Below are 27,889 nucleotides of genomic sequence, written 5' to 3' on the forward strand. Positions count from 1 at the left end.
CTCAGACCCCTGCGCGCATAGGGTTAGACCGGCGTGCTGACCGCTCTGTTGTGCTTAGGTAGGGCTGCGATGCGTTGATCTTACGAGGCCGGGCATGACCCAGAAAAGTGTGTCCGGCCAAATGGGATCGAGCGTGTTGGGTTATGTGGTGCACCCCTGCAGGGAAGTTTATCTATTCGAATAGCCGTGTCCCTCGGTAAAAGGACGACCCGGAGTTGTACCTTGACCTTATGACAACTAGAACCGGATACTGAATAAAATACACCCTTCCATGTGCCAGATACAACCCGGTGATCGCTCTCTAACAGGGCGACGAGGAGGGGATCGCCGGGTAGGATTATGCTATGCGATGCTACTTGGAGGACTTCAATCTACTCTCTCCTACATGCTGCAAGATGGAGGTGGCCAGAAGCGTAGTCTTCGACAGGACTAGCTATCCCCCCTTATTCTGGCATTCTGCAGTTCAGTCCACTGATATGGCCCTTTACACATATACCCATGCATATGTAGTGTAGCTCCTTGCTTGCGAGTACTTTGGATGAGTACTCACGGTTGCTTTTCTCCCTCTTTTCCCTTTCTATACCTGATTGTCGCAACCAGATGCTGGAGTCCAGGAGCTAGAGATCCCGAGGATGATTCTACATGGAGTTTGGCTTCGAGGAGTAGTTAGGAGGTCCCAGGCAGGAGGCCTTGCCTTTTCGATCGTTGCTACTTTTGGTGCTAGCCTTCTTAAGGCAAACTTGTTTAACTTATGTCTGTACTCAGATATTGTTGCTTCCGCTGACTCGTCTATGATCGAGCACTTGTATTCGAGCCCTCGAGGCCCCTGGCTTGTATTATAATGCTTGTATGACTTATTTATGTTTTAGAGTTGTGTTGTGATATCTTCCCGTGAGTCCCTGACCTTGATCGTACACATTTGCGTGCATGATTAGTGTACGGTCAAATCGGGGGCGTGACAAGTTGGTATCAGAGCCGACTGCCTGTAGGAATCCCCCTTTCCAACTCCTTGGCCGAAGTCGAGTCTAGCCGTTGAAAAACTTTTACTAACATGGCTGTGTGGCTTACGGGCCCACGTCGCCATTGGGTGGTATTAGGATCTTTTACTCCTTGCCTATACTCTGGGACTCTGATTTCTCTTCTATTCGGGTTAAGTGAATTTTACTAAATCTAACATTAGGATCTCGTTATCACTTTCACCCGGAGAGCCCCTTATTACTGATGATCGTCTGCTGCACGTGAAGACCCTGAAGATACTCTCCGCTGATAACCCGAGAACTTGTGTTCATCGCTTTTGCAATTCCCTTTCATCGATAAACTCCTATGGATAACCGTGTATACTCGCCATTCTTACAATGTCTCCCAGTTGATCTTGTTATTACAAGATACCCCGAAGTTATCTCTGTTGTTTCGAGAATCCTTGAGCTTACTGCCTTGTTGTTCTTTGTCACCTGAGTACCCCTACGGATAATTTCTCGCCCTTATCGAGTATCCGGTCATCCCCAGTTGATTCAAGTATTCCAGATTAGTCTTCAAAATACTATTCGATCTTTTGAAAATCCTCAGGAGCCTATCACTCTTGAAATTCTTGTTTGCTTGCATTATGGTTAATCCCATAAGTCTCATAATCTAATTGACATCTCTTGTCATTATCATTTTGAGTCCGTTGATTCAATTTGTTGCGAATGCTCGCAATCCTCAATCATACCCTAGAATTCATTCTTCCGGCTCAGACGACATTTTAAACGTGAGCTGGATCTCGACCTATCAAATTGCCATCGATTGTACCCCTAAGCCTACTCAACTTATCCATCCTTGATCAGAGCGTTGCTTCTGACCCCATGATTTGGAAATCATAATTCTTTTGCATTTGAGCTTTGAGTTAGTCAGTTGCTTCTATAATCAGATCTCCTTGCATTCTTCTTCCTCTGGTTGAGTACCGATGCTCACATCAGATCCCTTGTGGACCATCGGTTCCTTTGTTGGATTTTATCTGACAGTGTCCTTCATATTGAATAACCTTGTAAGCCTTTCCATGGGTATATAATGCCTTTGGTAAATTGTATCCTCTGTTTTTGAACAATGCTCTTCTTTCGAGCTTGTAATATTTAGTCCGAAGTTTGTAGTATATCTTTCTTCGATGCCCCGATGGGTTGAACCTATGCCTTCCTTAATCTGTGTGGACCCGAAAGATTTCGCGGGACATACTTATCTGGTATTGCACCAGGTAAAACTTTCGACAACTAATGTCATTATCAAAATACGAGAGGCGAAGGGAAGGTTATGCATTGAAGAAGTGGGAGTCGACCTTGAACTTTGTGTTCATGCCCATGGACACGATGTAGATCTTATCATTAAAAGCTTCTCTTAAATTAATTATTCCATTGGTATAAGTTCATCTTATACCTGGGATCTGGCCTTTTTCAATCATGGTTCCGACCATGTTCTCTTTTAAATACCATTTCTCATACAAGTTGAGCACTTGTCTTCTGCAGAGCAATACCCTAGTCCAGCCTCTACCTTGATCTGTCGTCGAGTATTACCCCCTGGTATCTCGAGATTATCATGGAACTGCATAACTTCTTATGAGTTCTTCATCAAGTGCTACATTCTCACTGGTTCCAATTTTCCACGGGCTCTGAGTTATTAGTCACTCGAGAACACCGACAAGTGAATCTATTCCGCACTCCGATTCAATAACTCTAGGTAATTTTCGTTGCTTACGAGTTTAATAATCCTTCAAGTCATTACTAGCCTTATCGGCTATATCCTTATCGTGAAAACTTTTTAACTGTGCTACCCGGTCCTTCTCGGAACACAACTTGCGATGATGAGCTAAGCTTACGTCGATCTTCCTCGTCATATTAGTTCGCCTTGAACAACAAGCTTGATTTCAAGTTTGTGCCGTACCCTTGGTTCCATTAACCTATCGCTTTCATCATTCCTCTGACTTGATGTCATCGCCGATAGATTACATCTTCATGAAATCTCTCGACAAATGTGTCGTGATCAGCACCAACATTTTGAGCTCTTCCAGGATATCAGTCGAAATTCAGGATGAGAAATACCATCCTTGCCCCTCGATGATTTGTGTTATCATCGGCAACGTTATTGCCCCCCCACTCCAATTCAGACTTGATCATGATATGGAGCTCTTTCCTATCTAGCTTATGTTATGTTCTACATTGAAGTATTACTGTCCTTCGTGTCAAGGATATTGTGAGAATTTCTCCACCTCTTGAGAATTCTTGATATAGTAATACTTCTCGCCACCTCCATTTGTTTTATGATCCCCGTGTTGTTTCTAACCTGAATACCGACAATTGAACTATGATGTGCGACTTCAAAACTTCTAGCAACCCTATTGCTTTGAAGTTAATGGTCGATATTTCATTCTTAGACCATTGGTTATCGAATCATCGTTCTAACATTGATCATTCTACCTAAGCCCATATTCGGGTGCACCTAACAACCAATGTTTAACTGTGTATGTTTTCCTCGAGCATACGTCATTAAGTCATTCGATCTAGCTAATGTTATCTCCTTGTTCACATAGTGGTGGAAATCCATCTTTTGGAAATCTCAATGGATTGTCGCTGAGTCAATCAGTCACCTCCTCACCTCTCCTTCATGAAATGAACCCTTGTTCGGAAGTCGCTTCCATAGTTCATCTCCCGAGAATCTTCGATGTTGTTTCGACAATTTGTGTTGCACCTTTCTTCTCAGGCATCCTGAGTCTGAGTTATCCTGACACCAATCAGATCTGAATCTCGGTCAGATATGATGGTTGGAACATATTTCCAAGAGTTATAACATTGGCCTATTTATGACCCGGTAAGGTGATGATACCCAGCACACCTGGCGGGAGGACCTATTGCTATAAGTTTTCCCTTTTAGCAAGGTTAGTTGTTGTTCCATGAGGAAATTGTAAGACTTATTCTATAAGTTGTTCCTGATGGATCCTTTTTGTTTCCAAAGTCTGATCTTCACCTGTTGACCATGTCAATGCTATCTCGAAGCATGTCTATGGTACTCCGCTTTTCAACAAGAACATTGGAAGCCCAATACTAAATGTTTCTTGCGCAATTATCCAAACACCGCTGTATGGGTTATGTCATGAAATTCCTTCCCCCTTACCTAAATGGTTTTCTACATTATATCCTGTCATGGATATCATGCTCAGCTTGCCCTTGGGAAGGATATAACCTTGAAATATGTGTTTAAACACATTTTCCTTTCCATTCTTCTGTTTAATCTGATAATCATATTTTCCTTTCCACTGTGTGGTTTAACCTTTCTGGTGAACTATATGATCTAAGCAGTAATATTCTCCTGCTTATGTAAACACCTCGGTGTACAACTCTGTCAGTAAGACCCTGTTACTATTGTTGGTGACATTTCGGTAACCACCGATGGACGAGAACCTTGCCTAATGGTCCGCCTCATTTCAACGAGCAGGAAAATGGTTCTCTTCGTCCCTCGCCCTTGGTACCGACGATGTTGCTGACATATAACTAACAAGCTACCCTCTGACATGCCTTGCTATCATGATCGTGCAAGATGTCACCGCCCTTCCTATTTTTAACCCACATGGTGGGCCCATAACCCACAGTTCCACAGGATCGAAACCTGACTCTCTTGTACACCCTTGTTCCCAAAGCTATTCCTCGCGCTTGATTTCGTATGTAATTCGCGGGCCACCTTCCTAGTGATCAATTCTGGTATCATGCACAATACTTATTTTCGTTGCCTTGAGCCCCTTTCACGCCCTATTTCAGGCGTCGAACGATTGCCTGCCCGCTTGAAACTACCCATGGTACCTCCTTACTTTGCTCTCGGTATTTTCTTAGGTTTCAATTCGAGAGTTACTTTCCGCCACCTTCCCCGATGATATTGACCAGATAGTAAACCTTGTAGAGGTCCGTTCTTCCAGATACCCCCCTTACTCTATCGTAAGTACGATGGAGATCCTGAAGAAAGGACGCCGATTTGATCATGGTGACTTGAAGCAGAGTAATGAAGACATCAACGAAAGGGATCAACCTCTTCGAAAGGGCAGCCAAGACCGAGAAGACTCGTTAGGTTTTTGATACCAGCACCTTCCCCCCCCCCTTACTCCACCGCTTAAATCTCGGGACGAGATTTCTTGTAGTGGAGGAGAATTGTGACGCCCGGATAATCAAGCTACAGTAACCCCTGCTAATGATGCCACGTCACGTCGATTACTGTTGCTAATCTCGCATTAGTTCAAAACCGATTCAAAATTCAAAATTCAAAAACAAGTCAAACAATTAAAGTTTTCAAAAGTCAAAACTAAAATGTTCCAGGTGTGACAAACAATACCTAGATAATAATGGTGGAGAAACCAACATCCTTAAAAATGTTTGAATGTCCTAACATAAATAAAACAGTGGCAAAACAATTAATTAAATGCCTTTTACCATTTATAAAATATCAAACTATTTTAGTTAGGAGTGAAACTTTTTGTGGGAGTGGGTTAAACCATAACACTAATTTAGAAACTATTTTCCTAATTTATGAAACTAAGATAAAAAGAAAACAAAATAGAAAACTACTAAAAAAGAAAAAGCAAGGAAGAACCCCCCCCCCGGCCAAGTGGCCCAGCTGGCCACTGGCCCAACTCGGCCGACCCCCAGGCCCAGCCGGCCGGCCACCCACCCCCCACCGACCCCGAGCCCATCGCCCCACATCGCCGGCGCCCTTCCCACGCGCCCGTCGCCGTCGACCGCCTCACCTCGCCGACCCCTCGCGCCGGACTGCACCGCCCCCGCCTCTCCATTACCGGCTCCACTGAGCCTCGCCGCGCCCCCTCCCCCCAAGACGCTGGCGCCCGTTCTTGGCGCTGCCCCGCCGCCACTGCGCCTCGCGGCCTCGACGCGCCGGGCCCCATCGCCGTCGTCTCCCCGCCTCGCCCCCGACACCCGCGGCGCCCTGAGGCCGACGTCGCCGCGCGGAGCCCCCTGTCGCCGGACTGCCCCGTCGCCCTACGCCGTCGTCACCTCAACGTCGTCGCCTCGCCTCCTCATCTCCTCCTCGTCGCCCGACCTGAGCCACGCCGGCCCCCTCCCCTTCAACGCTGTGAGCGAACCTCCCCCTCTCCTCATCTGTGCCTCCCTTGCACACGCGCCCCCCGCCGCCCCGTCCGGTCACCTCGCTCCGGTCGCGCTCCGTCGTACACCGCGCCGCGCTGGTGCGCGCTCACCCGCGCCCCGCCCGCGCCAAGTCCTCGCCTGCGCAGACCCCTCCGCGGCCACCCGCACCAAAGGCCGCGCCCGCGGGTGCCTCGCGCCCCAGCCAACGTCCGCGGCCACCTCCACCCGCGCCCGACCTCGGCAACCGCCGCGCCTGCCTTACTCCTCGCACCGGCCGCGACCTCGCCCAGCGCCGCCCTTGGCCGCCGGCGCCCTACTACTGGCCTGGGCAAGGGCCCCAATGGGCTGGCGCCCGTCGCCCGTATCCCCCTCGCCGTTCGGGCTGAGCCCATAGCCCACACCCGCTATGGCTCCTCCTGAGCCACTGACTAGGGGGCCCCACGCCCCTGAGAACAAAAAAAAAGAGAGATTAAAAAAATATATATAATTAAAAAATAATAATAATAATAAATATATAAATAAAAATAAAAATAATAATAATGATAACAATAATAAAAATAATAAATTAATTAATAAAAATTAATGAATAAATAAATAAAGAAAATAAAAATAAAAATAATCTTAATTAATTAATTAATTAACTAAATTAATTAAGTTAATTAATCCTGTTTAAATTAATCTAATTAGATAATTAATTTAATTAAATAGTAATTATTTAGTTAAACCCTAATTAACCTAAACAGAGAATGACAGGTGGGCCCCACTGGACCCACATGTCAGTTTGACTTAGTCAACTCCTGTTGACTGCTGATGTCAGCATGACATCATGCTGATGTCATAAATCCAAATTTCAAATTAAATTAAATAATTAATTAAATTCCAGAAATTAATAAAATCTTTAGGAAATCATATCTTTTAATCCATAACTCGGATTAAAATATTGTCAACATGAAAGTTGCTCAGAACGACGAGACGAATCCGGATACGCGGTCCGTTCGTCCACCACACCTCCCTAACCTATCGAACTCGCAACTTTCCCCCTCCGGTTTCATTTGTCCAAAAACGCGAAACACCGGGAATACTTTCCCAGATGTTTTCCCCCTTCACCGGTATCACCTCATACCGCGTTAGAACACGTCTAGCTCTGCCTGTTGTCCTGTTATGCACTTGCTTGCTATGTATTTACTGTTTCTCCCCCCTCTTCTCTTCGGTAGACCCCGTGACGATGTTGATCCCCCTGTGATCGACTACGGTGTTGACGACCCCTCCTTGCCAGAGCAACCAGGCAAGCCCCCCCCCTTGATCACCAGATATCGCCTATTCTTCTCTATACTGCTTGCATTAGAGTAGTGTAGCATGTTACTACTTTCCGTTAATCCTATCTTGATGCATAGCCTGTCTTTGTTACTACAATTGTTACCCTTACCTGCTATCCTACTGCTTAGTATAGGATGCTAGTGTTCCATCAGTGGCCCTACACCCTTGTCCGTCTGCCATGCTATACTACTGGGCCGTGATCACTTCGGGAGGTGATCACGGGTATATACTATATACATTATATACATGACACATGTGGTGATTAAAGTCGGGTCGGCTCGAGGAGTACCCGCAAGTGATCCTGATGAGGGGGCTGAAAGGACAGGTGGCTCCATCCCGGTAGAGGTGGGCCTGGGTTCCTGACGGCCCCCGACTGTTACTTTGTGGCGGAGCGACAGGGCAGGTTGAGACCGCCTAGGTGAGAGGTGGGCCTGGCCTTGGTCGGCGTTCGCGGATAAATAACACGCTTAACGAGATCTGGGTATTTGATCTGAGTCTGGCCATTTGGTCTATACGCACTAACCATCTACGCGGGAGTAGTTATGGGTATCCCGGCGTCGTGGTATCAGCCGAAGCCTTCGTGACGTCAGCGACTGAGTGGCGCGCGCCGGATTGGACTGGAACGCCACTAGGCTAGGTCTGCTTCCGGCCGCGTACGCAACGTGCAGGTGTGCATAGGGCGATGGGCTCAGACCCCTGCGCGCATAGGGTTAGACCGGCGTGCTGACCGCTCTGTTGTGCTTAGGTAGGGCTGCGACGCGTTGATCTTACGAGGCCGGACATGACCCAGAAAAGTGTGTCCGGCCAAATGGGATCGAGCGTGTTGGGTTATGTGGTGCACCCCTGCAGGGAAGTTTATCTATTCGAATAGCCGTGTACCTCGGTAAAAGGATGACCCGGAGTTGTACCTTGACCTTATGACAACTAGAACCAGATACTGAATAAAATACACCCTTCCATGTGCCAGATACAACCCGGTGATCGCTCTCTAACAGGGCGACGAGGAGGGGATCGCCGGGTAGGATTATGCTATGCGATGCTACTTGGAGGACTTCAATCTACTCTCTCCTACATGCTGCAAGATGGAGGTGGCCAGAAGCGTAGTCTTCGACAGGACTAGCTATCCCCCCTTATTCTGGCATTCTGCAGTTCAGTCCACTGATATGGCCCTTTACACATATACCCATGCATATGTAGTGTAGCTCCTTGCTTGCGAGTACTTTGGATGAGTACTCACGGTTGCTTTTCTCCCTCTTTTCCCTTTCTATACCTGATTGTCGCAACCAGATGCTGGAGTCCAGGAGCTAGAGATCCCGAGGATGATTCTACATGGAGTTCGGCTTCGAGGAGTAGTTAGGAGGTCCCAGGCAGGAGGCCTTGCCTTTTCGATCGTTGCTACTTTTGGTGCTAGCCTTCTTAAGGCAAACTTGTTTAACTCATGTCTGTACTCAGATATTGTTGCTTCCGCTGACTCGTCTATGATCGAGCACTTGTATTCGAGCCCTCGAGGCCCCTGGCTTGTATTATAATGCTTGTATGACTTATTTATGTTTTAGAGTTGTGTTGTGATATCTTCCCGTGAGTCCCTGACCTTGATCGTACACATTTTCGTGCATGATTAGTGTACGGTCAAATCGGGGGCGTCATACACGCGTCTCCAGGGTGTGGCCCCCCTCACGGACGGCGCCGCCGCCGGCACCTGGAGGGGGGAAATGGATGTGTCGGGTCTACACGGAGGGGATGTAGCTGTGGGTTTGGCCCGGATGTTGCTCCCAGGTGTCCCTGTGGGCTGACCTGACACAACTTGGTGGAGAGGTCCACTGGTCAAAGCCCGTCCATGGAAAGTCAAAGGGCTAGATCTAGTGGTCAACCGCTCCAGGGTTAGGCGGGACGGGGGCCCTGGGGGGGGGTAGCAATGCCACCGGAGCGTCGCACCGGCCTTTCATACATGCAGGGTGGTGTTGTGGCATGTCCGAAGAGGCGGCACGCGTCTGCGGGGTGTGGCCCCCCTCGCAGACGGCGCCGCCGGCTCCTAGAGGGGGGAAACGGACGCGTCGGGTCTACACTGAGGCGATGTAGCTGTGGGTTTGGCCCAGATGTTGCTCCCAGGTGTCTGGGAGCGCCAACGATCTCCCTCCGACGGACTTGGATCCGCCGCCGCCCCCACCCCCACCGTCGACGACCCCTCCCCCTTCACTCACCTGACCAAATAAGCTCCAGATCGAGCACGCGAGGCGGCGGCCATGGCGCTCCCATACCCGTGACCAGGCCACGGCCTTGGCGGACGAAGCTGCTCGAGTTCGGCGCCTCCCCTCCCCTCCCCTCTATGTGGTTCCGGGAGAGGAGAGGGCCGAGCGGTAATTTTTTTAAATCTATATGAAATAATAATACATAAAAAAGGAAAAATATAACTATAATTTTTTTAAAAAATCTATATGAAATAAAAAAGGAAAAATATAACTATAAGAAAACATTAAAAAATCTATATAAAATAAAAAAGGAAAAATATAACTATGCTGATGGCTTTGCCGTCGGCATCGCTGCAGCCATACGGAATGTGGTACGCAAATCGGTGACGTGGCTAATAAAAAAATAAAAATTAAAAATAAAATTAGTAGTAGAATTTTTTTAAAAAATTAAATTTGTTGCTAATAAGAAAATTAAAATTAAAATTAAAATTAGTAGTACATTTATATTAAAAAATTACATTTGTTGCTATAAAAAAAAATATGCCTACGGCTAAGCCGTCGGCATAGGTGCCACGTGGCATCGAGACCTATGCCGACGGCTTAGCCGTGGGCATACCTTCCCTTATCCATCCACGGGCCGCGCCCCTCCACTCATTCCGCCCTCACCTCACTCTCTGTCCCGAGCTTGCCACCGCACCACGACCCCCGTCGCCGCCATCGCCGCCCAATCCCGCCTCGCCGTCCCCGCCCCTCCCTCCCTCCAGCCGCCGCCACCCCACGACCCCCCAACCGCTCCCCCGCCCCTCCCTCGCTCCCGACCCGCCGCCCCCGCCCCTCCCTCGCTCCAGCCACCGCCGCGCCATGATCCCCAACCGCGCCCCCGCCCCTCCCTCGCTGCCGACCGCCGCCCCCGCCCCTCCCTCGCTCCAGCGCAGCCGCCCCCGCCTCGGCCTCCTCGACCCCGGCCCGCCCTGCGTGGACGCCGCCCCGGCCGGCCCACGCCCTAGCCTGGCCGGCCCCCTCTGCTCCGGCGACCGCCCCTTGCTGCTCCGGTGGTCATCCCCTGCCCCGACCTGAACCCCCTCACCCTCCCCTGCCCAACCGCCCCCTGCTCCGGTAAGAACATTTTTTTACATTTTTTGTGTAGTAATGTTGTAGATGAATGCATACATATAGTAATAAATGATTAGATAGATGGACGTTAGACAGATGAATGAAATGGAAGAGAGTATAAATGTGAAAAAAATTAAGTGCACAATGTGAGATAGATAGATGTTAGATGAATGGATATTTGTGTAGTTTTACTATGTTTTTACATACATACTCAATGTTATAGATATATGTATTGTGAAGATGAGATGAGAGGGAAGAGTACACTTTTTGTGAAGATAGATAGACGAAAGTTAAAATTTGGATATGATGAGTGGTTACTTCATCATGTTGATCTTGCTAAAAAAAGATTGTGATGTGATGTGATGTGTGATGGTGCTTTATATGTGATGTGATGACCTAATTTTTTTCATTTGGTGGAATTTAGAGGATTTCTGGTGTTGTCTCCGGTGGAGTGATCGTTGACGTTGGAGCTCTTGGTCTTCAATTGTCCCTTCGCTGATCGACTACATCATCTACATCCGAGGGTGAGCTACAAATCCATCACCTCATACATTCTTTTAATCATGTCACTAGATTAAATTTTCACATCAAGCCGCGTAACCTAGGTCTCCCGTCCGAAAGGGTTGCATCGATAAATATGCATTCAATTGCATATTTATCACCGTAGCTCTTTCGGACAGCCCGAGGATGTGTAGGTTGGGTACGCTGTTCATGCTCTACCCTGTTCCGAGACAGGATTTCGGCGGCGCCTCCCTGTTGTTCTCCGGATGCACATTCTCTCGGCATTTTGCCAAGACGTGTATTTGGAGAACAGCGGGGAGGTGCTGCCGAAATTTTGTCTCGGAATGGGGTAGAGCATGGACACTCAATCTACACATTCTCGGGTGGGATTAGGACGCATCTTTACCTATTAGAGATGTAGGTGGATTAAATGTCGTTTCTCGTCAACCTTGTAAAAAATAAAATATTGATGTGAGTAATTTAAATGAATCCTTAATTTTGTTGTGTGGCTTCCAATAAAGCAGAGATGGCAGATAATCAGTGGATGTATAGTGGGTTTTTCCGTCGGAATCAAGTAAGAACAGAGTGGGTCGAGAAAACTGATGTGTTTTTGACAGAGATATTCTGTAGTCCAATGAGGATGGTGCCAGAATGCCCGTGTGCCAAATGTAAGAGACGTATGCGCTGAGATAAGAGTGAGATGACTAAGCACCTTCGCACGCTTGGATTTATGCCCAACTTTAATATGCCGATAAACTTTGCCTAGCGGGACCGTGGTAGAGAGGAGGTGATACGACAACGCGTCGCTGGTTATGAGGACGATGGGGTTAGAGATATGCTAGATGATGTCTTGGCTGCATAGCCGACACCTCCGTCACATTCAGCGAATGAACCGGAGGAGCCAGAGGAAACCGCAAAGGCCTTCCTGGATATCTTGGCCTCGTCAAAGAAACCTCTTTATGAGGGTCCCAAGCTATCTGTGCTGGATGCCAACTCGCAACTGATGGCAGTCAAGGCTGAGTACGGCTGTAGCTGAGGTTGCTTCGAAGCATTTCTGGGAGTATGGGCTAACAGTCTGCCTGAGGGCCACGAACTGCCGAAAACCATGTACGCTACGAAGAAAATCATGAAGGCGCTCTCCATGGATTATGAGAAAATACATGTTTGTCCAAACAATTGCCTTTTGTTTAGGCATGAGTATGCGGATGACAACTACTGTAGGAAGTGCGGTTCCTCTCGGTATATTGAGGTGGTCGATAAGCATGGTCAGAAGCAGCAGCTAAAAATCCCTGTGAAAGTTCTTCGGTATCTTGATTTTATAAAAAGACTGCAGTGCCTTTTCAAGAGGAACAAAATGACGTGGTCCGAAACAACGAGGATGATGACTCGGGTTATCTTGACCTGGACCCAAACGACGATGACGCACAGATTGATGGTGAGGCAGTTGTGAATCAAAGAGACATAATTATGCTTGAAAATTTAAATGAACACGCTGACGATGAGGAAGATCCTCCACCTCCGTCAGACAACGAAGAAGATATGCGTGATAGTGATGATGAGACCGGTCGACTAATAGATTACAATTGTGATGATTCATATGGGTTCTAGAAAATGTAAGTTCTTTTAATGATCATTACAATAGTATGATTAATGTGCTCTTCTGTTATTAATGTTTTTCCTGTATGCTTGTTTATTTGATATCCTTACTAATTGTTTATTCTCTTCTCAATGCAGGTTTGCTAATCATGGGCAAGTCCAGCGGCGCCAGTTTCCTCAGTAAATTCAAAGGACTTACTCGGAGTGGACGAGCCCACAAGGTTCCCTCCTGACTACGCGAGGATGACACCTCACAGGGAGGTGGAGGGGTCGGGGGAGGAGACCCAAGAGGAGAAGGGGGTGGGGGAGAGCCCCTAGAGGAGGAGGAGGTGGGGGGAGAGGCAGTCGGGGCAAAAAACTCCGGGCCGTGTCCGAAATAGGAGGGTCTTCTTCGATGCCCTTCTATACTGAGGCACCTTCTGAGTCTGAGGAGGAGGAGTAAGTTCCTGATGGCGAGGAGGAGGAGGGCGAGGAGGAGGAGGAGGCCGAGGAGGAGGGTGAGGAGGAGGGCGAGGAGGGTGGTGGAGGGGAGGTTGACCCCGAGTTGTGGGGTGACTTGCCACCCGGTGCTCCGCAGGGGTGGCTGCGTGGTACTGCCGGAGTACCTACACCACCTTCTATTGAGGCTCACACGTGGCTCATTGAACCTGCAGGGATAGAGTAAGTGCCTCTCAATCATATTTTGAAGACATGACAACATTTTCTTATTGTACACATGGCAATCCTTTGATTCTTTTGTAGTAACTGGATCCTTCACGGAAAGGGCCGTAAACCGAATGGCCTTATCACTGTCCTGTTGAAGGAGTTTTGGCCGGGCCTATTCTGCCCGCGGCCAGACAGGGACCCGCAGCTGCGGGTTAGGGCCACGAGCTGGGCCCACTACGAGGCTTACAGCCACGCGGAGTACGGGACGGCCGCTAAGGCCGTGATCACCAAATTTTGGGTAAGTTCTCTTATGAATCACTTGTCTTCAGTTTCATTCATAGTTTATCATTGAATCACTCAACTCATGCCTTGTTTGCTTCTGGTTTATGCATGATTGCAGCAACTCTATAGAGTTCTTGACGAGCACAAGGCCAGAGCCGACGTGGTCTTGCTTGCGGCTGCGAAGAAGAAAGCTCGTCAGTTGCAGTACGAGGTGCGCTGGGTTGCCGTCTCACAGTACTACCACATCTACCTGCACCAAAATATGACCAAAACTCAAGCGCAGAGGCAACGACTTACCTTGAACAGGGAGCAGTTCATGATGGTAACTATTACTGACTTTTCATTGTTTCAAGCAGTCAACTATATGTTTCGTGCTCACATGTCATGCTTCCAAAATTTGCATAGGTTGTTCCTCGTTGGTGCTATGGAAGGGATGACGGATGGACGAGTTTGGTGGATAGGTGGCTCGGCGACGATGCAGAGTTTGCTGCCAAGAGCAACAAGGCCCGGGTTAACCGTGGAAAAGAGGGGACACACGGCCAAGGAAACAGGAACCACTGGGGCTTCAAGGCCATGAAGGTATATCTATATGCATGATGCATTTTTGTTCTTCTTTACCATCATGTTCTTATGTATGGATAACTTCTGTTTGACGTTGCAGGAGGATAAGTTGAAGAAGCCGCTCTCAGACGTTGAGTCGTGGAAACTGGCCCGCGAGCGGAGTGATCTCAAGGACGGCGAGAGCCAGTACTACGGCAAGACCGAGGAGCACCTGGAGTCTTACACTCAGAACTATCAGAAGTTGCATCCGGATGTTCCTGTTTCTGAGGTCGCCCAGTCTCAGATGGACGACACGGCGGTGGTGGCCATCCAGGGGAAGTCACATGGCAGGTATCCGTCTTTCGATGGCTTGATCACTCCTTCGATCTCGTACACAAGGCTTCGGGCTACCAACCCGAGCCAGTTAGAGAGTACGGGGCATTCGCAGCCTCCCTTAGCCCGCCAGCATGCTGTAAGTACTTCCCCTTTGTCTTCTTTCTCGCTAACATTCTCAGTTTATTTTCAGCATTGGTCACTTAGAAACAACCTAAATTATGTAGGCATATAAGTCCTTTGTTGAGCATAGGAATCTCGAGGTGCGGGAGTACTTGCAACGAGTGAAGGCAAACGATGATTACAACCGTCGGATGATGACGGTTAGTTTTGCCCTCTTAAAACCAAGCTAAAATTTTGCACTTTCATGCCTTCTGACCTTCTAGTTTGCTTGTTTAACTAACATCCAGGCTATGTTGGCGTCTTGGAGTAACCGCACGGATCCACCACAAATGGGACCCCCACCACCACCTGCGGGAGAACCCCCACACGTGCCCACGTTCGATGAATGGGTGGCACTAGGCAGTGATAGTCCGGTTAGTACATTTGCCTAACTACTGACAAACTAGTTCTCGTTCATTCAACACAATCATATCATATTTACCGTTAGAATCTTCTCTCAGACATGTAGGGGACCGGCGGCTCGACTCCTGCTCCGTCGACCCCAGTCACTCCGATCTGGCAGAGTGATGGTGGTCGCGATGGCAGTTTTGGCGGAGGTGGTCTTGGCGGTGGTGGTTTTGGCGGTGGTGGTTTTGGCGGCGGTGGTCTTGCTTGATGTCGATTATGATACCCGTGCATGTGGCCGTCGTGCCATACATTTCATGTTCCTACTTGTTAGTTTCTTCTTTGAAATGATGTTCATGTCTTGCACTACTTTTATGTTCATTAACTTTCGCCGGTGATGATCTTTAAATGATGAACTTGAGTATGTTTAAATGATGATGATGAACTTGAGTATGTTTAGATGATGAACTGTCATATTTCTGCATAAGCCCATATTTTCTGATTTGAAATGTTGTCCAAATGAATTGAAAAAGAGAAAACAGGGAAAATAATAATAATAAAATCTATGCCTACGGCAAAGCCGTCGGCATAGATGAGCCCAGGGCTTCCCAGGGCGTGCCACGTGGCAGGGCTATGCCTACGCCAAAGTCGTCGGCATAGATTTTCATCTATGCCGACGGAGCACCAAGGGACGACACGTGGCACAGCTATGCCTACGGCTTTGCCGTCGGCATAGCCCTGCCACCAGGAGGCACCACGGAAAGCCACGTGGTAGAGGTATGCCGTCGGCATAGATTTCCACCTATGCCGACGGCTTGGCCGTCAGCATACCTCTACCACGTGGCTTCCCGTGATTCGTCAGCGCTTTTGACGGCGCCGTCCGTTGCCGTCAGGCGAAAAACACTGCCGATGGCTAAACTATGTCGATGGCTGAGCGGGAGCCGCCGGCATAGGCTCCTATGCCGACGGCTAAACTATGCCAACGGTCTGACAAGACTACGCTGACGTGATGTATGCCGACGGGGCTATGCCGACGGCAGCCGTAGGCATAGATCTATGCCGACCGGAAATGACCTATGCCGACGGCCCTGGGCCGTTGGCATAGGCGGCGAGTCCGGTAGTGTGAGCTCTTGCAGATGATCGATGAGGATGGAAGCATGCAGCACATATACTTATAGTGCCGTGCAGCATGATGGAGACGCGATCAATCGATGGACATGTGACGAAAAGTTAGTTGGTGACGAAAAGTTATTTGGATGTACGCTTTCTGTATCTGGCTTTGATCCATGGCAATCTGTTTTATACAAATTAAGCAAAGCAAACATCGATTAGAAATTTATGTCAGTGTAATGTGACCATATACACGGATGATAACATGTGGAGGTTAGACAGTCAGCATTCAGCAACCATACATCGTAATTTTCCCCTCATTTTGGAGATGATAATGAATGCACAATTGCTAAGTGGGAGAAGGGTACAAGATTACACATCGATAGTCGAAGAACGACGCCACATTTTTTTTGTTAAAGCAACTGTTGTTTTTGCCAAATAGATACCATGATTAGCAACTTTGTGATTACTATTTTGGTAACAAAACGATTTCTTGATTTTATCAACAAAACCACCAAGCTCCTAGGAAACCGAAAAAGAAGGTTCAATGCAACCATATGCCTCAGACTTGTGATATCATATATTTTCTCTAAATAGTTGTAACTCATGACCTAATTTTCCTCTCCCCGCAGTCATACTACATCAGGAAGTCATGCATGCAGTATAAGTTACATTTATTGCATTGATCTATCCATGCAAACAAATGCCACCTCATCAACTCAAGCATGCCTTTCCTGTCGGGAAACAAGTCATGAATGTGAGTCACAAGCTTGGAGCAAATCTATGTACTGGATGCTTCACATTTTTATATAACATGGCCTTTCAGTGAAGTTCAATCCAAAAGCTTTATTTTCTTATAATTATTTGGTCACATACTACATATATTTAAAAAAAACTGAGAACAATTGTGCGCGGTTGCTTTTGCACTAGCTATACTTAATTTCAGAACATATTTATGCATTTCTTATATCAACAAAGGCGTGGAGTCTCTATCTAGTTGTGACAAAGTCGTGCCATTTCAAACAGAATGCCTCATTTCACCGTGGAACTTTTATTTCTTTTTCTATTATCCAAAAATGAAAAGACAGATCTAGTTATTAGTATGATATGTTAACTCAGACGCGTATTCATTATGGGTGTTTTTCTCAATTTTATCAATTTCAGTCAACTTCAATTCATGACATCACAAGGCGAAGGGTGAGCCTGCAGAGGAAGAGGGCGTGGGTGAGCGTTGGGTCAGGAGGCTAGAACCGTAGTAGAGTCGTTCTACGAGCACGAAGGGAGAAGGGGAAAACAGGCATGCGGACTAAAGGAGGCGGTCTACGCTGTCAATATAGAAAGAGAATGTGTGGGTCGCCATGATCTGTTTGGCAGACTGAAAACATAAGATCTTCCAAGACTGCACTCAAATCACCTATTCACACGAGTTGAATGACCTGTGCACCCTGTGCTTCTAAGATCTAACCCAATTCTAACCATATACATCGCTTTGGGCCATTGGATCTTCACGAGTAAATAGCCTGTATTTATTATAGGGTTCTCTAAAGTTTAGTCCAAAGGATAAAACCAAATAGACAGCCAAAATTGTCCAGCTCCAGTTCAAACACATTTAGAGTTCTTTTTCTCTTACCAACTCAATGAACTAAAGATTTACCGGTTTAGTTTGAAGGTGCTCATAGGGATATAGGGATAGGATGTGTGAGCATGCGTTCATGGCGTGAGTGTACGTCTGTTGTTTATAAGCATGGGATCTGCATTTGTATTGTGTTTCTAAAAAAACTGTTTAGTCAAGCATACTCTATGATTTTCCATGCTACCTATGTTTCATAAAGTTATATTTTGGTCAAACTCTCGACACAATCATTTCAAAAATAACAATTAATAAAGTCTTGGGTAGTACATATATATAAACCAAAACCATGCATACATATATATCACCAGCAAGCCATGAAGAAAAAGCAACAGTAAACAGCGAAATGACCAAAAATGGCATAATAAACATCATAAAGTATACAAAAAGGTGACGATGGAATTCAAGTGCTGCGACGAGATTAAGTTGTTAAATTACGCACGGCTCGACCATGCAGCCGTCGAGATCGAGCGCCCATGCCAGCACGTCGGCTGGAACCGGCGGCGAGGCAGTGTACAATGCCTCAGTCAACTTCTGCGTGCCCGGAAGCTGCTGTTGAAGGCCGATATGGCGGCGGCGGGAGAACCATTGTTGTTCCTTTGAAAGTGGACGAGGCCGCGTGGGAAGACAAACATTTCCCCTTTGCAGACGGTGCGAGCGACAAACTTGCCGGAGCTGGTGAAGAAGCCGACGTCAGGGAGCCCTCGAGGTCGAAGAGGAGCTCGCTGGCCCGCGAGTGGGTGTGCGGCGGGTTCACTCCCCACGGTGCGTAGTCGACGCGAGACATGGACACGCCCAGCATGTTGAGCCCCGGGACCTTGTCTACAGTCACCGTCGTTACCACGGAGCCTGACGGGTTGCCGCCCGTGTTGCCAGGGACGGACAGCACGTCGGAGAAGAAGTCGTTCGCCATCGTGCTCTCCGGCCTCTTACACGGGTACCCGTTCAGCCGCAGCGCCGCACATTCTGATCCGTTCATTATCCATAGAAGCAAGTAGGAAAGATAGTGTACATGGACGATCACACTTACGGCCGTCGAGTGATTTGTAGTCGGCGACGCAAAGGTCCTGGAGCATGTCGGGGTCGCTGGCGAGGGCCAGGAGCACGGCGCAGGCGGCGAGGAGGACAGCCGGGAGCTGCTTGCTCGCCATTGTCAAGTACTGCTAGAATACTTGGTCTTCACTCTTTAGCTTAGCTGTGTGGGTGTAGCGAGTAGTTCTGCTAGGTCGACTAGTGAGAGTGGAGATGAGAATGGAAGCATGCAGCGCGCATGCACATATACTGCCGTGCAGCGTAACGGAGACGCGATCGATGGACGTATGCGAAATTAGTTGGTCGACAATCTTTTGCATCCAAATTAAGCAAAGCATGTATAACTAAATGCAACCATCGTGTCAGTGTAATATGAACGTACGAACGATAACATGCATGTGGAGGTTGGACGTACAGTTTGGACATGACAATGCATGGCAAGTTTCTAAGTTGGGAGAAAGGTATATATGTCAGATCAAGGGTTTGTGGAAGAATGGTTACCAGTGACAAGTCACCAATGGAAGGCCAGTAGTGGTCGGTGATTCACTCAGGGGTACCCCACCAGTTAGTGCTAAGGCCTTACCGCTCAAGCTGGCCGATGTACCCGTAAGTGTAGTGACTTATGATTGTGGCAATCGCACCATGGCACACATCATCAGTGGTTTTTTTACCAGTGGTGGCTGAAGTTTTTGTTGCCTATCAGTCATAATTTGTTAAATGCTCTTTTACTGAAGAGTATACATCACATTTTGCATTGTAACCATGTTCTGTTGTATCTTCTTTTCTTAAGCATTATGTTGATATAGGCATGTGTCCACTTTGACAAAGACGAGAACAAAGAGAAGGCAACGACATAACCAAGAAACCAACTGAGAATAGTGTAATGGGCGACCTAAATTTAATTGTCTTTCTTTCTAAGACTTCAATGTCTCTCTTGACTAACATCGATGTATGAGTCACAGACTCACAATAATGTTGTCTTTGTCATGCGTGTCAAATGATCAATGTGAAATGATGATGTGAATGTGACATGCAATTGTATTTATAGTGATGTGTGCAGAGGATATGGCTACAGTTTGACAATTTTCATGTACCCTGAATCCTAGTCCACTGGAGATTCATCCACCTCATATAAATTTATAGCTCTTGGAGTTAATACGTATTACAAATGACATATATAGAATACCTATTTCTGGCAGGTAAAGGAGATGAACATCTAGAGATGCACTATGTGTCAGGCGGTTTAGCATGACGGTTTTAATGTGCTGATCTATCACTGGCCTACATTGTCTGTCGGGTGGTACAACTGCCATAGATTGCCAAATTGCGAAAAATATGAGCCTTTAGGAGAATAGCACGTAAACTGATTAGGAACTCTTGGAAGCACCATACTTATCTTTCCTATAGGGATTTATTGAAAGCTCCCAAAATCCAAAAGCAAATTCCGGTATGCCCCTTTGGTCTAGTTATCTTGTCCCAATATAGCCAATGAGCTTTCCCACGCTCTTTATCACTCCACATCAGAACTCATTAACGATATGAACCAGGTAAACACAAAGGCATGCAGGTGATTTTAAAACTCCTGCACATATATTAGAGGAATGAAGAACTTATTTGATCAATACTTGTTTGCCCCCAGAAGATACGTATTTCTCTATCCAATTAGCTAACCGCTTCATAAACTTGCCTTTTATGCACCGAAACTTCTCCAACTTTCATATTTCCCTCTAGAGAAGGTAAGCCCAAGTACTAATCCGCAAAACTTGGAGTCACGCTTTGAAGAGCTAAAATGAAAAAAAGCTGGTTATTGACACTGCATCTGCTACCAGGCAAAACTAAACACATACCTTGAAAGTTGTTATTAAGTGTTAGTTGCATGCAACCTCATTACTTGTTTTGATCCAATAATAAGAAGGATTTGTTCCCAGAGAGATGGTGAGAAATCACTAGAGCTTGTGTGCAAATCTTAAACTCTTGAAGCAAGTACCTTGCAAAAAAACAAGTACAAAGAGAGAAGGATAGAGTGATAAATGAATCAATTTGGGAAATCCCTCATGTGAAGGAAAGCAAGTCGAACATTTGGCTATTACAGTGCATGAAAAACTTGACAGACGCAACACATTGCATGATCACCAAGATAGTAGACAAACCCAAAGTAGTAAGTATTCGTCAAATAAACAATCAACACAATCATACCTCATCATGTCAGGTTTGTAAGAACAAAACTACATTATATCATCTATTCATCTTCGAACCCTAGTTGAATGGAGAGCATGAAATCACTAAAAGGCAATGAGTTTGAGTAAGAGATATTGTATCATCCAAAACAGGTATAGACTGTTCACCTTATACTTTCATCAGTTTTTATAGGACAAAGCATACACTAATGAGCCTAGAATCTTTAAGCTCCACTTGACTTCTATTATTGAATTATGCCGTTGGCAGTGTCATTAACTCCCTCCGACATATAAACACAGGTAAAACTTCTTTACTGCACAAATAATTCCCTCCCCCGCACCTCCCAGTTGAGAGAACATCGCCAAAAAGACATTTGTACTTGACGCCTTTAGCAAGCCAACTTGGAATATGGCATCACTAATTTAACTATTAGTTAAATGTATACAAAGCAACACATGCATATATTCATCCAATTTTGGATGAACATGGTGCAAGATTGAGCAACATTTTCATCAGAAGTATCCATTATCCTTGAGTTGAAGTATACATATTTTTGAAGTAGTGAGTTTGGGCACCTTTTCTGCCATTTGACAATTATGATTCCGAAGAGACGTGGTATTACTTTATTTGTTCCCAAGAGGCTTTCAGGTGGAAATAAGTCGTGTTCTGTCTCCTTCTTTTGATAACTCCAGCCTTGACCATTGCTTCCAAAACATCTCTTCCTCATAAAATAGTTGATTTGTTTGTGTTAATAATATGTTTCTCTTCCTCATAAGTAGTATCACGAACTTTCAGTTTGATGAAGAGGAGGAGCTTTGGGAGGTGGCTATGTATCTATATTTATATTTATATCCGTATCTATACCAATATAAAAAGACAGAAGAAGCATATCCAACTAACACGACCATCAAAGCAGGGCAATCCAATGACCAAGACTGCTCCATTGGCGAACGCTTAACATGTTTACATGCAATTTATATCATAACAGATATCAATGCCAGTGCTAATCATATAATTAATGCAGAAATAATATCCATCAAATATATACATGCAATTAATATACTGCCAAATATTAACTATCATATACTAATTTTCCTAAAGCACATCCAAATGTGCCCTAAGTATTGCACATCTAAGTCATATACCATTGCTTTTACATGAAGATTCGAGCAGACAATTTCTTTTATCTTTTTTCTTTTTCTTTGTAGTGTGATTGGGTCACTTAGATGTGCAATAACTAGGGCACATCTAGATGTGCCCTAGACAGTACCTAATATCTCCATGCTGCCTAATATCAATGAGCATTGCATGTACACATTTACTACACCCTCCTCCTCAAATTATAAGAAGATCTAAGTTTTTTTTGAGTTGGATATATATAGACACGTTTTACTATGTTTGTTCACTCATTTCAGTGTGTATGTAGTCCATACTGAAATATTCAAAACATCTTGTATCATGAGACGGAGAGTAGTAGATGTAAAGACCCCGCGTAGTAGGTACTCCTACTTTAATTAACTTGATGATGACATGATCGATGGCCGGACCAGTTGATCACCTGACCAAGTTGGCTAACCAATTAGGTGTGAGAAGAGGAAGGCTCTCAGCTTGGTGTACGTGAGAGGTTGGTAGAGCCAGCTACCCAAGTGATGTATGATGAGAGGTGCGATAGTGAGCAGTGTTACTTCTTTTTCGGGCCAAACAGTGTTGCTTGATACGCTAACTCTCGGGCCAAATCAATATCGTATTATCCATGCAAAGTAGCACACATGCAATTTAATTATATAAGTGTCAAAAAATGACACAGATTTTAATTGTTCAACTGCATGCATTTTCTTTTCTTTATCACGCGATCTACGATACTGCACATATTATTTTGCATAGGTTTTCAGCCACCCTAGCTGTTGTTATCTTTTCCCCATTGGTTGTAATTTTTTGTTGCTAGCATACCAAGGTGGCCGCTTGGTAAGCTAGCTGTTGTTTTATTGTTCTCCTTCGGCATTTGAAACTTAGATCCGAATCTTTTTGCAAAAAAATAAGAAAAAAAATTCAAGCTTTGCGACCGGATCTTATTTTCTTGTTTAACCTCAACTGTTTACTGTTGGGGATCGTAGCAGAAATTAAAAAATTTCTACGCATCACCAAGATCAATCTATGGAGTAACTAGCAACGAGAGAGAGGAGAGTGCATCTTCATACCGTTGAAGATCGCGAGTTGGAAGCGTTGCAAGAACGCGGATGAGGGAGTCGTACACGTAGCGATTCAGATCGCGGCAGAATCCGATCCAAGCACCGAACAACGGTGCCTCCGCGTTCAACACACGTGCAGCCCGGTGATGTCTCCCGCGCCTTGATCCAGCAAGGAGGAGGGAGAGGTTGAGAAAGAAGGCTCCAACAGCAGCACGACGGCGTGGTGGTGGTGGAGTGGCAATTCTCTGGCAGGGCTTCGCCAAGCACACGCGGAGGAGGAGAGGTGTTGGGGAGGGGAGCGGCTGCGCCTTGGATGTGGTGCTGCAGCCCTCCCCTCACCCCTCTATTTATAGGGAGAAGGGGGAAGGGGGCCGGCCCCTCTAGATGAGATCTAGAGGGGGGCGGCGGCCAAGGGGAAGGGAGCTTGCCCCCCAAGCAAGGGGGGCGCCCCCTTTAGGGTTCCCCCCAAACCCTAGGCGCATGGGCCCTAGGGGGGTTGGCGCCCAGCCCACTTAGGGCTGGTTCCCTTGCACCTACAGCCCATAAGGCCCTCCGGGGCAGGGGGACCCTCCCGGTGGACCCCCGGAACCCCTCCGCTGGTCCCGGTACAATACCGGTATACCCCCGAATATTTCCGGTGACCGTAGGATGACTTCCCATATATAAATCTTCACCTCCGGACCATTCCGGAACTCCTCGTGACGTCCGGGATCTCATCCTGGACTCCGAACAACATTCGGTAATCACATACAAACCTTCCTTATAACCCTAGCGTCATCGAACCTTAAGTGTGTAGACCCTACGGGTTCGGGAATCATGCAAACATGACCGAGACACCTCTCTAGCCAATAACCAACAGTGGGATCTGGATACCCATGTTGGCTCCCACACGTTCCACGATGATCTCATCGGATCAACCACAATGTCGAGGATTCAAGCAATCCCGTATACAATTCCCTTTGTCAATGGGTACATTACTTGCCCTAGATTCGATCGTCGGTATCCCAATACCTCGTTCAATCTCGTTACCGGCAAGTCACTTTACTCGTTCCGTAATGCATGATCCCGTGACTAACTACTTAGTCACATTGAGCTCATTATGATGATGCATTACCGAGTGGGCCCAGAGATACCTCTCCGTCATACGGAGTGACAAATCCCAGTCTCGATCCGTGCCAACCCAACAGACATTTTCGGAGATACCTGCAGTGCACCTTTATAGCCACCCAGTTATGTTGTGACGTTTGGTACACCCAAAGCATTCCTACGGTATCCGGGAGTTGCACGATCTCATGGTCTAAGGAAAAGATACTTGACATTGGAAAAGCTCTAGCAAACGAAACTACACGATCTTTTATGCTATGCTTAAGTTGGGTCTTGTCCATCACATCATTCTCCTAATGATGTGATCCCGTTATCAATGACATCCTATGTCCATAGTCAGGAAACCGTAACCATCTATTGATCAACGAGCTAGTCAACTAGAGGCTCACTAGGGACATGTTATGGTCTATGTGTTCACACATGTATTACGATTTCCGGATAACACAATTACGATTTCCGGATAACCATTTTATTATTGCCTCTAGGGCATATTTCCAACAGTCTCCCACTTGCACTAGAGTCAATAATGTAGGTACATTGTGATGAATCCTACACCCATAGAGTTCTGGTGTTGATCATGTTTTGCCCGTGGAAGAGGTTTAGTCAACGGATCTGCGACATTCAAATCCGTATGTACTTTACAAATATCTATGTCTCCATTTTGAACATTTTCACGAATGGAGTTGAAGCAACCCTTGATGTGCCTGGTCTTCTTGTGAAACCTGGGCTCCTTGGCAAGGGCAATAGCTCCAGTGTTGTCACAGAAGAGAGTCATCGGCCCCGATGCATTGGGAATAACTCCTAGGTCGACAATGAACTCCTTCATCCAGATTGCTTCATGTGCTGCCTCCGAGGCTGCCATGTACTCTGCTTCACATGTAGATCCCGCCACGACGCTTTGCTTGCAACTACACCAGCTGACTGCCCCACCATTCAAAATATACACGTATCCGGTTTGTGAATTAGAGTCATCCAGATCTGTGTCGAAGCTAGCATCGACGTAACCCTTTACGACGAGCTCTTCATCACCTCCATAAACGAGAAACATATCCTTAGTCCTTTTCAGGTACTTCAGGATGTTCTTGACCGCTGTCTAGTGTTCCATGCCAGGATTACTTTGGTACCTTCCTACCAAACTTACGGCAAGGTTTACATCAGGTCTGGTACACAGCATGGCATACATAATAGACCCTATGGCCGAGGCATAGGGGATGACACTCATCTTTTCTTTATCTTCTGCCGTGGTCGGGCATTGAGCCGTGCTCAATCTCACACCCTGCAATACAGGCAAGAACCCCTTCTTGGACTGATCCATATTGAACTTCTTCAATATCTTATCAAGGTATGTGCTTTGTGAAAGACCTATGAGGTGTCTCGATCTATCTCTATAGATCTTGATGCCTAATATGTTAGCAGCTTCTTCAAGGTCCTTCATTGAAAAACACTTATTCAAGTAGGCCTTTATGCTTTCCAAGAATTCTATATCATTTCCCATCAATAGTATGTCATCCACATATAATATGAGAAATGCTACAGAGCTCCCACTCACTTTCTTGTAAACACAGGCTTCTCCATAAGTCTATGTAAACCCAAACGCTTTGATCATCTCATCAAAGCGAATGTTCCAACTCCGAGATGCCTGCACCAGCCCATAGATTGAGCGCTGGAGCTTGCATACCTTGTCAGCATTCTCAGGATCGACAAAACCTTCCGGCTGCATCATATAAAATTCTTCCTTAAGGAAGCCGTTAAGGAATGCCGTTTTGACGTCCATTTGCCATATCTCATAATCGTAGAATGCGGCAATTGCTAACATGATTCGGACGGACTTCAGCTTCGCTACGGGTGAGAAGGTCTCATCATAGTCAACTCCTTGAACTTGTCGATAACCCTTAGCGACAAGTCGAGCTTTATAGATGGTAACATTTCCATCCGCGTCCGTCTTCTTCTTAAAGATCCATTTATTTTCTATCGCTCGCCGATCATCGGGCAAGTCTGTCAAAGTCCATACTTTGTTTTCATACATGGATCCTATCTCGGATTGCATGGCTTCAAGCCATTTGTTGGAATCTGGGCCCGCCATTGCTTCTTCATAGTTCGAAGGTTCACCGTTCTCCAACAACATGATTTCCATGACAGGGTTGCCGTACCACTCTGGTGCGGAATGTGTCCTTGTGGACCTACGAAGTTCAGTGGTAACTTGATCATGATCGTCATCATTAACTTCCTCTCTAGTCGGTGCAGGCACCACAGAAACATTTTCTTGTGATGCACTACTTTCTGGTTCGAGAGGGGTCATCTCATCAAGTTCCACTTTCCTCCCACTTACTTCTTTCGAAAGAAACTCTTTCTCCAGAAAGGACCCGTTCTTGGCAACGAAGATCTTGCCTTCGGATCTGAGGTACAAGGTATACCCAATGGTTTCCTTAGGGTATCCTATGAAGACGCATTTTTCCGACTTGGGTTCGAGCTTTTCAGGTTGAAGTTTCTTGACATAAGCATCGCATCCCCAAGCTTTAAGAAACGACGGCTTAGGTTTCTTTCCAAACCATAATTCATACGGTGTCGTCTCAACGGATTTCGACGGAGCCCTATTTAAAGTGAATGCGGCAGTCTCTAAAGCATAACCCCAGAATGATAGCGGTAGATCGGTATGAGACATCATAGATCGCACCATATCCAATAGAGTGCGACTACGACGTTCGGACACACCATTACGCTGAGGTGTTCCAGGCGGCGTGAGTTGTGAAACAATTCCACATTTCCTTAAGTGTGTGCCAAATTCATGACTCAAATATTCCCCTCCACGATCTGATCGTAAGAACTTTATTTTCCTGTCACGTTGATTTTCGACCTCACTCTGAAATTCCTTGAACTCTTCAAAGGTCTCAGACTTGTGTTTCATTAAGTAGACATACCCATATCTACTCAAGTCATCAGTGAGGGTGAGAACATAACGATAGCCACCGCGAGCCTGAACGCTCATTGGACCGCACACAGAGTATGTATGATTTCCAATAAGTTGGTTGCTCGCTCCATTGTTCCGGAGAACGGAGTCTTGGTCATTTTGCCCATGAGGCATGGTTCGCACATGTCAAATGATTCATAATCAAGAGACTCCAAAAGTCCATCTGCATGGAGTTTCTTCATGCATTTGACACCAATGTGACCAAGGCGGCAGTGCCACAAGTATGTGGGACTATCATTATCAACCTTACATTTCTTGGCATTCACACTATGAATATGTGTAACATCACGTTCGAGATTCATTAAGAATAAACCATTGACCAGCGGGTCATGACCATAAAACATATCTCTCATATAAATAGAACAACCATTATTCTCGGATTTAAATGAGTAGCCATCTCGCATCAAACAAGATCCAGATACAATGTTCATGCTCAAAGATGGCACTAAATAACAATTATTGAGGTTTAAAACTAATCCAGTAGGTAAATGTAGAGGTAGCGTGCCGACGGCGATCACATCGACCTTGGAACCATTCCCAAC

The 27,889-nt window shown here is 46.3% G+C and overlaps 1 protein-coding gene, 1 long non-coding RNA gene and 1 pseudogene across 2 annotated transcripts; 2 read left to right on the forward strand and 1 right to left on the reverse strand.

Moving 5' to 3' along the window:
• Positions 1–10,548: 10,548 nt before the first annotated feature.
• On the forward strand, positions 10,549–14,330 carry LOC120962047 (uncharacterized). Its single transcript, XR_012181092.1, has 5 exons — positions 10,549–10,735; positions 11,157–11,256; positions 12,968–13,772; positions 13,875–14,078; positions 14,162–14,330. It is a non-coding gene; the product is annotated as an uncharacterized lncRNA (long non-coding RNA).
• Positions 14,331–14,375: 45 nt separating this feature from the next.
• LOC120962046 (uncharacterized) lies at positions 14,376–15,604 on the forward strand. The gene is made up of 4 exons (XM_040385875.3): positions 14,376–14,768; positions 14,857–14,952; positions 15,040–15,165; positions 15,261–15,604. The coding sequence occupies exons 1-4, from the start codon at positions 14,379–14,381 to the stop codon at positions 15,405–15,407; spliced, it is 759 nt and encodes a 252-aa protein (XP_040241809.1). The 5' UTR covers positions 14,376–14,378; the 3' UTR covers positions 15,408–15,604.
• A 1,537-nt stretch (positions 15,605–17,141) lies between these two features.
• LOC109777241 (germin-like protein 1-3) lies at positions 17,142–19,089 on the reverse strand (annotated as a pseudogene).
• Between the last annotated feature and the right edge of the window lie 8,800 nt (positions 19,090–27,889).

This window comes from Aegilops tauschii, chromosome 3 (genome assembly GCF_002575655.3).
Source record: "Aegilops tauschii subsp. strangulata cultivar AL8/78 chromosome 3, Aet v6.0, whole genome shotgun sequence".
NCBI lineage: Eukaryota > Viridiplantae > Streptophyta > Magnoliopsida > Poales > Poaceae > Aegilops > Aegilops tauschii.